At 34.8% G+C, this 16,558-nt stretch overlaps 1 protein-coding gene and 1 pseudogene across 2 annotated transcripts in view; one reads left to right on the top strand and one right to left on the bottom strand.

The window, feature by feature from the left end:
• Nucleotides 1-16,558, top strand: part of CEP135 (centrosomal protein 135) — a 56,571-nt gene that overhangs the window by 30,345 nt on the left and 9,668 nt on the right. For both annotated transcript variants that reach the window (XM_087827299.1, XM_016207439.2), the window contains 9 exons: nucleotides 4,238-4,389; nucleotides 8,243-8,358; nucleotides 8,432-8,586; nucleotides 9,015-9,070; nucleotides 9,818-9,986; nucleotides 10,826-10,936; nucleotides 11,223-11,408; nucleotides 15,064-15,273; nucleotides 16,139-16,341. In XM_087827299.1, the coding sequence (XP_087683425.1) occupies nucleotides 4,238-4,389; nucleotides 8,243-8,358; nucleotides 8,432-8,586; nucleotides 9,015-9,070; nucleotides 9,818-9,986; nucleotides 10,826-10,936; nucleotides 11,223-11,408; nucleotides 15,064-15,273; nucleotides 16,139-16,341 (1,358 nt within the window). The remainder of the gene's footprint in view (nucleotides 1-4,237; nucleotides 4,390-8,242; nucleotides 8,359-8,431; nucleotides 8,587-9,014; nucleotides 9,071-9,817; nucleotides 9,987-10,825; nucleotides 10,937-11,222; nucleotides 11,409-15,063; nucleotides 15,274-16,138; nucleotides 16,342-16,558) is intronic.
• Nucleotides 2,872-3,578, bottom strand: LOC107532918 (small ribosomal subunit protein eS6 pseudogene; annotated as a pseudogene).

Raw genomic sequence — 16,558 nt, 5'->3', positions numbered from 1 at the left:
TTGCATTCCTATAAATACTCTTGAGGTTTGTTCTGAGATAGAGTTAAGTCAGATGGAGGTAGCTTAATCCATTTCACTTTTGCATTTAAGCTTCATTGCTGGTACCAGAGTAGCATTTAGTCTTGAACTAATTTTGTTTCACTACTAAGAAAAACCCTTTTGAGTACACTACCTGTTGCCCCATGAATTATGTTGTTTTCAAACGACTGATGTGAACAGGAACTATTTATGGCCCTGCATGAGTCCTGAGTATTGTTCCCTCTAATCTTTTATGCTTCTTCCCCTGACTTCAGGTAGCATCCTTTGTACTGAGCTCTGCTCATCTGGAGACTCAAGGGCTACCCTTTTCAGGTCTTTGGAGCTCTCACTCTGTGCAACTCTCCTCCACTATCTGCCCTGCAAGCTCTAATTGTCTTCTCTGCCCTTGGCTCTCGTGTTGTCTTCTGAACTTAGGGGAACCACTAGGCTCCATCCGATTTACTTTCCCTGTGCTGCAGCCTGGAAATTCTTCAGGCAACAGCTGGAACAATCATAGGTCTCATTTGTTTCTTGTCTCTCGGGCCACTGTCCACCTTGGCCTGATGCCCAGTGTCTTGAAACCATTGTTTTATATATTTTGTCCATCTTTGTAGTTATTCAGGTAGAAGGGTTCCTGTCACTCCAGCTTGCCCAGAGCTGACAGTGAGAATAACAAACTGGAAAATATATCTGAAGTACTAGACATCATTGGGAAGAGACTAAGAGGAAATATAAAATAAGTTAAAGTCTTAGAGAATAAAATGAGAAGGTCTAACGTATTTAGTTCAGAATTCTAGGAGAATATAATAGAATGTGGGAGAGGCAGTAGTTGAAGAGATAATGACTGATACTTTTTTAGGTATTATAAAAACATAGGAACCTTCGGATTCAGAATGTGCAATGAATTCTGGTAGCATGGTAAATAATAAAAGATATCTGTGTATAATTTTCCAGGATCTTAATAGAATACATGATGCAACCATATTGAAAGACATTAAAGAAAACCTAAATAAGTGTAGAAATATATCAGATTTATACAGAAAGGTGACAGATAATCATGTTTATAAAAAGAATGTAAATTCTCCCCAAATTGATCTATGAAGTGAATGTAGTGCCATCTGAAATCCCAAGGAGATGGGGTGTGTGTGTGTGTGTATGAACATTGACAATAAAATTTACATGGAAGCGAGAGCCAAGAATCACAAAGAGATTTTAAGGAAGAACATGGTGTAGAAATTGCCCTGTCAGATATGAAGGCTTTAGAGCCAGTAAGTAAGATAGGGTGGTAGTACACAGGGATTCAGAGAGAATGATAGAAACCCACTAGAGAGTGAACCTACAAACCCACAAATATATGGAAACTTGATATATATAGGACTCACTGAGATCAGTGGGGAAAGGATGGATTATTCAGTCATTGTTTCTGGGATAATTGGCTATTCATAAATATGTATGTAAAAAGTAATTGGATCCTAACTCAAATTTACCATACCCCCCTATCAGTTCAAGGTTACTTACAGGCTTGACTGTTCAAGAAATATATGTAATTTTAAAAAGAAGATACAGGAGAAAATTTTTGACCTTAGAGAAATACTAATAATCACTCATAAAGCATTTACTATGTCTCAGGTACTTCTTCAACATTTTACATATGTTATTTTAATTCTTACAACAACCATATAAAGTAAATGCTAATATTATCCTCATTCCACAGATAAGGAAACTGATGCAGAGGGATACTTGCCTAAGATCACACAACTGACAGGTGTCTGGTGCCAAAGTGTGGTGCCCCTAAGCAAGACACAAATAAGTTTAACGAAAACACAGATAAATGAGCCCCCACTGACAAGAACATCTTTGTTTATGGAAAAAACAAGCCACTAATTGAGAGAACAACTTGCTGTACCTTTAACCTAAAATACTCAACAGAAGATATGAATTGACACCTAATAGCAGAAGAAATTCAAATGATTCTTAAACATGAAAAAGATGTTCTACCTTAATAATAGGGAAAATTAAAACCACAGTAAAATCATTTCACATCCATCAGGCCATCAGAAATTAACAGGTTATATTAAGTATTATTAGTGAGTGTGCGTAGCTTCTGGAAGTGCAGGCAGGTGCCCCTTTGGAGAATAATTTGGCGTTGTCTGGCAAAGGTATACCCTACGAGCCAGCAAATCCATTTCTAGATGTGCACCCTGGATGGAGGTCAGCAAACTGTGGCCCTTGGGCCAAATCTAGCCTCTAGTCTATTTTTATAATAAAGTTCTGTTGGAACACAACCAATAGAAATCACTTGTGACTCTGGTTTTCTTTCTTGTTCTCTACGCCCTTATGAGCGAGCATTTACTTTCTTACTCCTTTACTATCATTTTAGCACTGTTTCCAGAGGGAGAGAAGATAAAATGTGTATGGTCAGTTTACAGTTTTAACTGGAAGACATATTTATCACTAATACTTCTTGGTTTTGAATTTTATATATACATTATTATTCCATTTTGTATTTATTTTTGTATGTAAAATAAAATGGAAATCTACCTGTTTTTTTCCCCCAGTGAGTGGCTGTTCCAACTCTATTTTTAAAGTATTTATTCTTTTTCCACTTCCCTAAAATACTACCTTTTCTAAATTTTCATCTGTGTACATGTATTTTCTTGCAAGTTTTTATGTGAAATCCACAGTTTTAATTACAGTAGCTTTCTAATTTATTTTGACATCTCATAAGGCAAGTCTACTTGCATTCTGCCCTCACCTCCAATTTCTCCTGCCCTTTTTTTTTTTTCTAAATGTCTGATCCATTTGTTCCTTATAGAAAATCTTGTGGTTGACTGGACTCAGAGATAGAAGCTCTCAGAGAGGATAGCAGTCTCTTGGCAGTCTGTTCTGGTGTTTTTCTTTGGCTTCCTTCATTCTCCTAGCCTAAACTTTAGCATATTCTGTGGCCTCTTGTTTTTCTTAGTATGCTGTATCTTCAGAGCATACATCGTCGTTTGTGTTGCAGGACACGTAGAGTAGCAAGATGCTGAATCTTGGGTCCTTTGGTCCTAGGTTTCTTATCTCCTTTGTTTAACGGCTTTCTCACGATATATTGGCGGACATCGTCTTCTTTAGAGAGAATGAAAAGTTTGAGGATTCTTTTAGCTCTTTTGGACCCCAGGCAACAAGGCACAGTAGTATCAGTGAGACCAGGAATGTCTTTCTCCCCTTTTTAAACAGTGACCAAGTTGAGAATACTGAGATTGGCATCCACAGTACAACCCCGAACAGATTTGCACTTTCTTTCTCCAGTCCTCCTTGGTCTATAGCAGGAATGCCCCTTGCTCAGTAGCAGACATATGTGCATGGCCATGGGTCAAGACACCCTGCTTCATGGGGAAACCTTGTTTGTTGTTTCCATCACTGATCCAAACCACATAACCCTTCCATTCTTCTCCCAGAGTGTCAGCAGCAACTTCTGTGGCCACATTCCTCTCATAAAAGGTACGAAGTTTGTGTTCATCATCTATTTCAATAAGTTTCTGGCAGCCAGTGGCTGGGAAAAAGATGTTCAGCTTCATCCTGAGGCAACCGACTGCCCTCTAGGCGCCACAAGAAAGAGCTGTTTTTCCTTAAATTTATTTTTTCCTAAATGAATTTTAGAATGAAATCTAAGCACCCCCCTTATTTTTAAAAGGTTCTATTAGAATTCTTGTTGAAATTTCATTGCATTTACAATTATTTCAGGAAATTTTATTACATTTCCAATATTGTGTTCCATTCAGAATCATGGTGTTTCTTTACATTAAGTCAGGTTACTGTAATTACTTCCCTAATTACAGTTTTTTCATATGTCTTGCCCACTTGTATTTGAGTTGCAGTATTTTCTGCTATGATTTTTCTTCAAATCAGGCCTAGCTACTTACTGTTTTTTTAGAAATGCCTTAGAATTTTTGCTCTGCTAATTGTTTTTCTTTCTGTTTTTATTGTTGCTATGGCTATATTATTTTCTTCTTCCTTTCTTGCTTTTTTTTTGGGTATCTTTTATTTCATTTCAGTAATATTGAAAAGGAGGAATAAATGTGTATACGTATTCTAACATGTAGAACCTAAAGTGTACACATGACTTTTAAATAATTCTAATTTATTTTCTTAGTTTTCTTCCAGAAATGTTATTAAAATATGCTTACGGAAAACAAAGCTAAGACATATATATTAATTTTTAAAATTTAAATTATAGCTTGAAAATGAAAACTGTGAATTAAAGTCTAAAATGGTACTAATGAAAGAATCAATGGAATCATTGGAGAACAAAGCAAAACTCCAAGCTCAAAAACTTGGCCATGTGGCTGGTGACTCATCCCTTCAGAAAACAGAGATGAACTCACTTAGGTAAGTTTATTGAATGTTTTGTTATTTCACCTCTGGGACCAAGTTTGTGGCTATGTGAGGTTTGTTATGGTGGCATTTTTGGACTAGGCCTTTGAGCAGCAGTAGTACCCGAAGTTGGCCTTGCAGCGGAATCACCTGGAAGCTTTTGAAAAGTATGGATTTAGGGGCTGATCTCTGGAGGTTCTTATTCACTGAGTGAATCTGAATAGGTTTTGAATATCTGTATTTTTAAACACTTTCTTAGATTGATATCATCGTAGGCAAGTTTTTGTACTTACCTCTTTCAAAACCCCCTAACAGATACTTCAGATCATTTGTACTTCATAGCATAGGATTGCTGAAAATTACAGAATTTTTTGCTACCCATGTCATTGTCCTTATCTTTCCTCTTTCAAAGAAATATAAAATCAGAGTATTTATATACAGAGTCTAAAATGGTGATGTTTGTGAAAAATGGTAAGAAGGTCAGTATGGAAAAATGTGCTGTATCTACAGGTTGGAATTAGGTTATGAAGTTGGTATGATAACCAAGAGTGTCTGGATTTTACCTTATAGAGAACAAACAGAAATTTTTAACCCAGGGGGTGACATGAGTAGTATGCCTTTTAAAAAGTGAATTCTGGCAGAAATAGGAAAGATAAATTTGGAATTTTAAGGGACTGATGGCAAACAATAGAGACCATGTGTCTGGATTGCAACAATGGCAGTGAACTTGGAGAACAGAGACCAGGTTTAGGAAACATTTCTTATATAAAATCAAAAGGATTGGATGACTTATCTGGAAATGAGAAAAGGTACAGTAAATGCAGAATGTTTACCTTAGGATATTGGGTTGGTTAGCCATTAGTCAATTCAGAATACAGAATACTGAAGGAAACAAGTCAACAAAGATAGGTGGGTTTTTTTTCCTGGCTGGGCAACTGTAATAAGTAAAAGATATTGAGTCAGAAGAAGGGCATCATTCTGAAGAATCAGTGGAAGTAATTTCTCTAAATACGTTTGCAGAATCAGGAAAAGATTTTCAGATGTCAACAGAACATTGCATATGTGCAATTAAATCAGTCATGAAGTGGTAGCAACTTGAGATCAAAAAGGATTATAGTAATGATAATTAGAGATAAAGATTGATAAATTAAAATTGAAAGTGTCAGTGAAACAGAAGGGATGTGTCAGAAAACTGAGTTGGTAAAATAGAAAACAAACTCAAGAAATTCATCTAGAATTCAGAACTCAGAATGATAAAAAGAAGGGAGTGAAAAAAGATGTGGAGCTAGTACATAAACCCTGAGAACTGCAAAAATATATAGTAAAATAAACAGAATTTTGAAAATCAAAGAAATAATTAGGAAAAGAAAGACCTGAGATTATATTCATAAGGGGTTCCTGATTATCAGACAAAACTTAATGAATTAAGATGCAGAGCTGGTTGTGTCTGTCTAATTAAGGAAAAGTATATCAGGGACTTCGGGTATCTTCAATTTTTACTCTTTTGCTACTCTAACTATGAGTCTTGATAAGTTAGATGTTAGATAAAGAACTAAAGTAGAAGTAGAAGCTGCTTTTTTTCCCCTTCTTCTTTTTTTTTTTTTGGCAAGCATTGCATACATTCTATGAAGGAGAGCTGCCTGTATGGACCAGGCAGCTCCACTTTTTCTGTCATGTCTGTGTCCAACTCCCGAGTACAGGTACCATGGTGTATTTTTGTCACACAGAACTACTAGTCTACCCTTTTCCCTTTTTGTCCAGCAGCTGATTGGATCTGGCATTTAATCCGTTTTGCTTTTCCCTCCAGACTATAGCCACACACTCCTCTCCTTTCCTCACAGGAGGCCCTTCACCATCTTAGGCTCTTGAGGAGCTTTCAGTGGCCTTCCTTGCGTATGCCAGCCTATCGCTCCTTTGATGTTTTCTCTGTTACACGAATACCCTTTTCTCTTGTGAGCTCAGTTTGCTACTTCCCTCACCGAGGGGTGATTCCATGACTTTGTTTTGCTCTGACCCACCAAAAAGTCTGACTTACCTTGCTTCTGAGGAAAGTATGTCAATCATGTTCTCCATACTAGTGTACACTGGTAGAACCATAAGTTTAAGCCATCAGATCCAAAGCTAAACTCAATACAAACCATAATACCAAGCACTCTGGAGGCAAAATCACATTATTCAAACCTCATGACACTTTTAATATGGTTAATAGAGATCTGGCTACCCCTTGAATCACATCAAGTTCTCTTTCCCTTGACATGAAGACATTTAAGAAGCTGATACTCAGATAAATCATGTTCCTTTCCATCCTCTTGGTGCACCCATCTTCTCTTTCCCTCCCTGAGTGAGGCATTTCTCACCAAATTTCAGTAACACCAAAACAGATCTTTACATTTCTACTTAGGATTTCAAGCGCAACCAACTATTTGGGACTCGGGGCCATTTTTTTTTGAAAGGACTCTGTATAGCTTACTGGTAGACATTTTCCCTTCCACATAGAAGGTGTTGGTCTCCCCAAATTCTTCATAGAAGGCAATGTGTTGTAATAGAAAAACATTGATACCAAGTTAGAGTAGCCTGGATTTACTTTTCTTTGCTTTGTCAACTTGGACAAGTTACTAGTTATTTGTTTCTATAAAATTGGGATAATAGGTCTAATTGTGGAACTGCTTGAAGAATGAGCTAATATATATAAAGTATCAATATAATGAATATATCCTGTAGTTATATCCTTCAGAGCAATAGCTATAGCTTTTAAGAACAGCTTGAATACAGTGCAGTCACCTGGACTGACTCACAGATAATTTTATGAAATAAAATTTCTTGGTCATAGATTCTCTCTGACTGGATTGTTTGATTGTGCAGTTCTGAAGAAGTCATCCTCAACTTGACTTTCCTCCCTACCTCTGGGTCATCGTTCACTTGTTCTTAGAGCAATCAGTGTCATGTCTTTCATCTTTCAGAGCACCTACCTCAGTATTGCCAGTAAAACTTCATTTTCAAGGAGCTGTCCTATCTTACTAGGGGTTTCAGGATCCAAACCCCATTAGGCAGTTCTAAGCTAAATCACCCTTGGTATGTTCTTCCCTGTCTTATCCTCAAACAAACCCTAAAAGTATCCTGTGGGAGTTCCCAACAAATAGCCTGAGGTGAGAGCTTTGTGTTTCCAGCAAGTCAAGGTTAAGAACTCCTAGACCAGGGCTAAAAGCATTCCAAGGTCTCTAGATGACATGAAAGAAAATTCTTATTGCTTCTGAAAAATGATGTTACTGATCAGCATGAGACTACTCTGAGGTTGGCTTTGCTTCCTCTGTACGTCCTCTTGTTTGCTCCCTGAAGCCAGTCACCTTTCTTCAATCCTGTTGCACTGCAATGGATGCCTACTTCCCCAGTTTATTATGGCCTCCAGTTGATCACCTACCAAAAAAGTCAGAAAAGGAAGCAAAATTAAAAGCTCACTGGTCTGGATGATTAGGAAATATGGACAATCCTTTGAAGTGCCAGGCCATACTATAAAAACAGGACTTTCCTTTTGCCTCCACTATTGGAAATAGATTTTAAGAGGAAGAGGGTTAATATTAGGAAACTAAGAAGAACTTTAAAGCTACCAGAAGCCTCTAGAAAAGAGTACACAATTAATTTGATTTTTATACTATATTATTTTTAGGAAGATGAATCATTTTGAAGAATGGTGGACAGCAAGAAATAATATATAATATAATGCCATTGATTATACTGGAAGAGCTTTAAAATAAGAAATAAAAGAAACTTTAAAAAATAAGAAAACTATTTTCTGAGATCTCTCACTTTTTAAAAACTATTTCTACCAGAGATAAAGAATACCATTTGTTTTTGTCCACTGATTCTTTAGGATAGTAAATGAGCAGCTACAGCGATCACTTGATGATTATCAGCACCGACTTTCCATAAAAAGAGATGAACTTGAATCAGCCCAAGCACAAATTAACATATTGGAGGAAAATATAGGTAAGTGGTTTTAAATTTTGTGTTTTCTAATCCTAATTTACTTTGGCTAACAAACATTTCTGTTTATTTATAGGTAAACTGCATCTTAAGATGACTTCACAGGATCAAGAGGCTCATGTAATGAAAAAGGCCATTGGTGTTATTGATAAAGAAAAAGACTTCCTTCAGGAGACTGTAGATGAGAAGACAGAACAGATTGCAAACTTGCAAGAAAACCTGGCTAATAAAGTATGTGACTGTCAAATATGATTATCCAGCATCTGAACAGAAAAGATTATTTCCTTCTCTTTTTCAAGTATACAGTTATTATCACCCATGTACAAGTTAAGACCCAGGCCATATCTTCTAATGTGATTAAATTTTATTTTATTTCAATAATTTGAATCTTCAAAAGTTCTATTTCTAGAATGTAATTTTATCAGATGTAATCACAGCAAGCTCAAGGAAACAGTTTAAGTTCTTAGAGTGAGTAGAAATATGCCAATATGTGAAGTACAGCTGGGACGTGGAAATATGTTTATTTGGAGCTTTCATTTATAGCATAAGTTACATATTTGGATTTGAACTGGGTAAATGTGATAAATTGTATAAATTCAACTAAAGACATTCCTATATGAATTGTTTAGAATCTTATATTATTTTTATAATTTCTGTAGGAAAAAGCTATTGCTCAAATGAAGATAACATTTTCAGAGTATGAATCTTCTCTGAAGTAAGTAATCAATGTAATGGCATCCAGCTTCTTTAGAAATTTTCAGTGAATGCAGCTTTACTTAAGTAGTATCTGTCAATAGTTAAATTTCTATTTTTCTATTTTTGCCAATGGCAGCAGCATTATTTTCTTAGTCTCCTGCATGAAAATGTTATTCTCTTTAACTTTCTGCCATCTTCTGTTATCCACATCTCAACACTTATGCTTAATAATTATTCTTTTACATGCCAACTTGCTCTTTGTTTCTGCTATAACTACCCTAGGCAGGCCCTGATTATTAAAATTTAGATTACTTTGGTAGTAGCCAGTCTTGAATTTATTCTACATTTAAACCTATCTTGAACAAAATTTTACATTTTATGTCTAGTCTTTACTTCAAGACAAAGTCACTAATCATATTTATTCTGTATACCCTTTTATATAATAGTGGGGACTTCAACATTAAATAAATATTTGCCAATAGAATCTGTTATTATTATTTGCCAAATGAATCTCCTAACATTTGAAAGTCTTCTGTTTTTACTTGATTTTTTGGAATAATTATTTTATGACTTCATTTGCTCATAATGATTGGTAGAGAGCTAAAATGTCTGCTTTACCTAATTAGTGTCTTAATGCAGTAGTTATAATTTCTTGTATACTTAGTATACTTAGTATACTTAATTCAGAGTACAACAGTTTTCTATTAAATTAACTAAGTTTTCCAAAAAGCTTTCTTTTTTTATTTTCACATCACTCATGTAACAGCCAGCTAAAGGAAACACTGACTAATCGGGACCATGAGATAAGCAGCCTTCGGCGTCAGCTTGATGCAACTAACAAAGAACTCGATGAAGTAGGAAGATCCAAAGAAATATCTTTTAAGGAAAATAGAAGATTACAAGATGATCTGGCTACAATGGCAAGAGAAAACCAGGTATGAGTACAATGCGTAAACTTCAATAGTTTTATAGTATATAGTTTTACAGTATATTCTTTGTTATATCTTAAAGCTCTAAATATGTTTTTAAAGTTTTAATAACGTAAATATCAACAACATAAATAATTCTGTAAGGATAATGGTGTTTATATAAGGGTATTTAAAAGTGTGGTTTAAAATGCTGCTATATATTAGAGGGTGTCTAATGGATACAACTGTGGTCTCCTCACCATTTTGGTCTTTATTATAAGGACTCCTATAGTTGGTAGTATGGTATTTATTCTCTGTGGCAGAAATTATTGTCACCTTACTGAGTGAGGACCTCAACATCACTTTCAGGGCAAGTTGCTGTGTTTTAAAGATCCACGATAGATTTTAATTATTTGTATTTACTTTCAGTGGGCTTTATTTACTTACAGGTATAAATAAATGAATATTTTAGAATGTCATATACTTAAAGGTATTACTTTTGTTTGTGCTGGCTTATTAAAGGATTATACCCAGAAGAACAATAATTTTCCTATTTTAAATATTACGTTTTTTTAAACAATTACTTTCAACATTATTCTTTATAAAGCATATTGCTGATATATGAATTTTTTAAAATACCAACCCTTGGGCCAGATTCATGGTTAGTACTATTGTGGAAGATATTTGGTAATATTTGGTTAAAAAGTCAAGATCAGTCAGGAAAATAAATGCAAGTAACACTTAGAAACAGGTTTTCTTTTTTCCTATTCTAATTCCCAGAATTCAAAAGTAGCTATTTGAAAAGAAATAGAACTCACTAGGTGCTATGTTCATTTTAGATTTGTCTTTGATTTTCTGATTTATAGGAAATCTCACTGGAATTGGAAGCAGCAGTGCAAGAAAAAGAAGAAATGAAGAGTAGAGTTCATAATTACATAACCGAGGTGTCACGTTGGGAGAGCTTAATGGCCTCTAAGGTAAAAACAACACATTGTTTAGGTTGGATTTAAGACTGATTTTTTTTTTTTTTTACTTCTTTCTGTTTTTTTATTCTGCCTCCTCTATTAGATTATTAACATATGAAATGGAAACCTTGCCTGTTGTCTTTTTGTATTACCACACAGATCTTATTTAGTATAGTGTCTGCACAGATAGCTGTACTTGCTAAATTAAAAATCCCAGTGTGTGTATATGTTTCTGACATGGATATTCCAGTAAGTGACAGTTACTAATTTAAAAACAATTTAATTATGCTTAAACTAGGAAAAAGAAAATCAAGATTTGTTAGATAGATTTCAAATGCTTCATAACCGTGCTGAAGACTGGGAAGTCAAAGCCCATCAAGCTGAAGGAGAAAGCAGCTCAGTTCGACTGGAACTTCTTTCTATTGACACGGAGAGGAGACACCTTCGTGAAAGAGTGGAGCTATTAGAAAAAGAAATTCAGGAGGTAATACATTTGTTTGTCTTGTGAAGACTTTATGTAATAGAACAGAAAGCATTCAAAGGTACTTTATTTGAAATGAGAGTAAGCATTGGTAAAGTCAAGTTCAATGGTAATCTTTTTGTCATTCATTCTGACAATTTGCTTAGGAGCCCCATTACTTTTTTTATTGTAGTAAAATATACCTAACATCAAATTACCATTTTATCTATTTTTAAGTGTACGGTTCTGTGGCAATTACTACATTCACATTGTGAAACTACCACCACCATCTATCTGCAGAACTTTTATTGAACACTAACTCCCCATTCTTCACACCCCCAACTTCTGGCATCCACCATTCTCCTTTCTCTCTCTATGAATGTGGCTACTCTGTGTACCTCCTATAAGTGGAATCATACGATATTTGTCTTTTTGTGACTGGCTTATTTTATTTAGCCTTAAGATTGACTTAACCTGAAGGTTCCCATGTTATCGCATGTGTCAGAATGTCGTTCCTTTTTAAGGCTGAATAAGATTTCATTGTATGTATAAACCACATTTTGTTTATCCATTCATTTGTCAATGGACATTTGGTTGTTACCATCTTTGACCATTGAGAGTAATGCTGCTATGTACATGGGTGTACAATATCTATTTGAGTCCTTGATTTCAGTTCTTTAAGATATACCCAGAAGTGAAATTGCTAAATCATATGGTAATTTTATGTTTAATTTTTTTGAGGAATTGCCATGCAGTTTTCCACAAGGGCTGCAGCATTTTACATTCCCACCAGCAATGTAAGGATTTCAATTTCTCCGCATCCTTGCCAACACTTGTTATTTTCTGTGGGGTTTTTTTGTTGTGGTTTTTATAATAGCTATCCCAGCGGGAGTGGAGTGGTATCTCATTTTGGATTTGACTTGCATTTTCTTAATCATTAGTGATGTTGAGCATCTTTTTGTGTGTTTATTGGCCATTTGTGTATGTTCTTTGAAGAAATGTCTATTCAAATCGTTTGCCCATTTTTTAATCAGGTTGTTTTTGTTATTGAGTTGTAGGAATTATTTGTATAATCTGGATATTAATCCCTTATTAGATATATGTTTTGTAAGTCTTCTCCCATACATGGCTTGCCTTTTCACTCAGTTTTATCCTTTGATGTGTAAAAGATTTTAATTTTGATAAAGTCCAATTTATCTATATTTGCTCTTGTTACATATATTTTTGGTGTCATATGCACGAAACAATTGCTAAGTCCAATATAATGAAGCTTTCCCCCCTGTGTTCTTCTAAGACTTCTATGTTATAAGCTTCTATGTTAAGGTCTTTGATCCATTTTGAGTTAACTTTTTTATATAATATAACTTAAGGGTCCAAATTTTCCTTTTGAATGCAGATTTAAATAAGCTCTTGTCATAAAGACAGTCTAATAAAAATTTCTTAATAAATTTTGAGTTCAATTAAAATATAGGGACCCTAAGTTAGATTTATTTAGAATAGCTGGCTATTAGTTTCTTTTGTTTGTTTTTGTGTTCTGTTTTGTTTTGGTGTTTTTGGTATAGTATTGTGGTCTTCATTTTTTAGGAGAAAGTATTGATTATCTATAGTGGGTAGAATTATCGCCCCTCAAAAAATATTTTTAGGTCCTAACCCCTAGTACCTGTGAATATGACCTTTTTTGAAAATAGTGCCTTTGCAGTTATAATCAGGTTAAAATGAGGTTATACTAGACTAGGGCAGGCCATAATGCAATGACTTGTGTCTTTATAACAGTGATTTTCAAACAGTATGCTGCAAGAATTTTTAAAACATGCAGTACCTGACTATTTAGTCAGGGGCACTGACCTTTTATCCCTCAGATTGTCAAATTAAAAACTGACAACAGCCAACTCAATAGCCGTCTGGTGTGAATGAATCAAAATTATACCTATTTCTTTTTGTCAGATTGGCAAAAATTATATATTTTTTGGTGTGCCACAGAATTTTAGTAATTATTTTATGTGTGCCATGAGATGAAAAAGGTTGAAAATTGCTGCCTTATAAGATAAGCAAAATCTGGACACAGAAGACACAAGGGAGAATGCCAGGTGAAGATGGATTAGAGACTAGGGTGCTGTGTCTACAGGGCAAGGAGCTCCAAGGATTGCCAGCAACCACCAGAAGATGGGAGAGGGGCACAGAACAAATTCTGCCTCAGAACTTCCGCAAAAAGCAAACTCTGTGGACATCTAAGTTTCAGACTTGTAACCTCTAGAATTGTGAGGGAATAAATTTCCATTGTTTTAAACTACCCAGTAATTTGTAGTAATTTTTTACAGCAATCCAAGGAAACTAATAGACTGTGTCTATAAGCTTTCTATTAAGAGTATAGTAACTAGCCTGGCCGGCTTGCCTCAGTGGTTAGAGTGTCCCCCTGGGACTGAAAAGTCTCTGGTTTGATTCCCGTTTGATTCTGGTCAAGGGCATGTATCTGTTTGCAGGCTTGATCTCCCGCCCAGGTCAGGGTGTGCAGGGGACGCAACCTGTCTGTGTCTCTCTCACATCAGTGTCCCTCTGTCTGTCTGTCTCCCCGCCACCCCTCCCCCCTACTTCCACTCTCTGAAAAGCAATGGAAAAAAGATCCTTGGGTGAGGATTGAAAAAAAGAGAGAAAGAGTATAATAAGGATAAAGGCATGCTTTTCAACCATCCAAAGAGTTCTCAGGAGAAACCGTTCTCTAGTTTTTTTGTTCTTTGTCATTGTTCATGTTCTTATATGGTATGTGAAATTGATTTACATATTTATGTTTAGTTTGTTTTGGGGAGCCTTTGATTTTATTAATTCATTAATATTTGGGAAATCCAATTATTTACTTTTCTGCAACTTGACATTTATTAAATCTTTACACACAGTATTCGATTTTTAATGTTGTTTCATTTCAGTAGAGCCTATTCAACTTAATTTTCAAATGTTTCTTCCTAAATTCTAGAAGTAGAGTTTAAATCAGTTTGTATTTATCACTCAAATTTTAAATTGTGGATTTTTCTAAGAAAAAAAAATCCATCAGTATTTCACACTTAGCTGATTATTTCAGTCATTAATATCTTATAAAATAGTATATTATTAAATTAAATTTAAATATGACTTCAGGTATTTGGTTTTGAAGCAAACTCCATTTTTGAAATTCAGAATTTAAAGACAATTGACCAGTGATAAGTACAGGGTGTGGCAGAAGTAGGTTTACAGTTATGAGTACACAAAACAGAGTTTATTCTTCTGTTGTTACTTATTAATTATTGTATTATTTTCTATAAGAACAACTGTAAACTTATTTTTGCCTCACCCTGTACATATGTTACTTTTTCTTGAAAAGGCATTATTATAACAGAATTTCTAAAGAAAAATTAATATAACTTCAAAGATCTCTCATATTCACATCCTAAAACAATAATTTTCATTTTTGTATCTTCTAAATATATAATGAAGTACTTATTTGTTATGATTAATATTTATACACAATTCATTCTGTTAAGCATTAAATAGTCAATCTTTAAATAGCAGGCAACTTCTTGAGAGTATCTTAAAATGTGAAAAAATTGGTTCGTCTGTTTTTATAAAGTGAGGTCATAGCTGCACAGATTTAAGCCTTTAAAATTATTGGGTTACTTTAACTTTTTACCTGTTCTTTTTTTATTTTCAGCACATAAATGCACATCATGCTTATGAATCTCAGATCTCGTCAATGGCAAAAGCCATATCTAGATTAGAAGAAGAGCTGAGACATCAAGAAGATGAGAAAGCAGCAGTATTCAGTGATATGTCATCTCTTAGGGAACTCTGTATTAAGCTTGATTCAGGCAAAGACATTATGACCCAACAGTTGAATGCTAAAAACCTTGAATTTGAGAGGGTAAGAACTTACAAGGCATTGTTGTAACACATTGTTTTATTGACCCCTATTCTAATTGTTTTACTTTATCATTCACTGCCTAATATATTTGTTCCCCTTTGGAGTAATTACTTTTGACTGCAGGATTTTGGAACTAAATTTGACTACTAGATTCTTTGCCAAGTTTTCTCTGGCAAACAGGGTGATAAAATTAGGTGCTGCCTATTTTAGAGTTGATAGGTATTTAGGAGAGTCTTAGTCTTCTCATTATAGAATAGGAGCATATCCCAATACCTTCTTTCTTTGTGTCAAGGTAAGACTTAAGTGGGGAGTGAGCACTTCACTGCTTCCTAAGTAGAATATTTTTCCTAATACAAATCTCAAGATATTTAAATCTTTAAAAGCCTAGTTTGCTGGAACTCCCCATTTCCAAACTGAAGCATTAGATTAAACAACCCAGTGTTTTCAAACATTGGTGTTTTCTATTTTCACTTACTTAGTATCTTTGTTTTCAGGTACTGAGAAGCTCAAATACTGGCTTGACCATGTAGTCAGAAGACACAGATTTAATAGATCAGAGGCCTCCTTGCTGATAGGGTGGCCACATTTTAGGATTTTATGATAATGACCCTCTCCTGACAAGGTAGTAGTAGAGAAAACTATTTGAAGGTTGGAGTAGATCTTATAGCCAAATAAGTCCTTACTAAAAACAGCACAGATTATTTTGAAAATAAGATGTTTTTCTTACACTTAAAGAAGTGGTTCAGAATCTTCAAGCAGTACCCCAAATGAAGGAACTGATGTGTATGTGTATAGCTCTGCAGATAACTTTTCAGAGTAAGTCTTAAAAGTGTACTGAAGTCACCTTACTTTGTTTTCCCTGTAGGTTGCGATGGAATTAGAAAATGTTAAATCGGAATCAGAGCTGTTAAAAAAACAACTGTCAAGTGAGAGACATACAATTAAAGACCTTGAATCATTGTTGGCTACAAACAGAGATAAAGAATTTCATTCTCACTTATCTTCCCACGAGAAGGACACAGAAATTCAGCTCCTTAAAGAGAAGCTAACCCTAGCAGAAAGCAAACTGTGAGTGTCTTAAGTTAGTCTGTGTGAGGAAAATAGCTTCTCAAAAATAATTTTTAATATGAATAAATGTTTGTAGATTTGCAGCCTGAAATAAATGATTAAATTACTGGAGGAACAAAAAAATACTTTTTTAACTTTTGGAGGGAGAAGGGGACCGTGAAGGATAGTTTAAAACCAAAATATTTTATGTGGCTGTTGCTTTGGAAGTTTAGGGGTT

This window comes from Miniopterus natalensis, chromosome 1, assembly GCF_054644295.1.
Source record: "Miniopterus natalensis isolate mMinNat1 chromosome 1, mMinNat1.hap1, whole genome shotgun sequence".
Classification (NCBI taxonomy): Eukaryota; Metazoa; Chordata; class Mammalia; order Chiroptera; family Miniopteridae; genus Miniopterus; species Miniopterus natalensis.
Note: the sequence above shows the minus strand (reverse complement) of the source record. Positions and strands in the feature narration are given on the sequence as shown.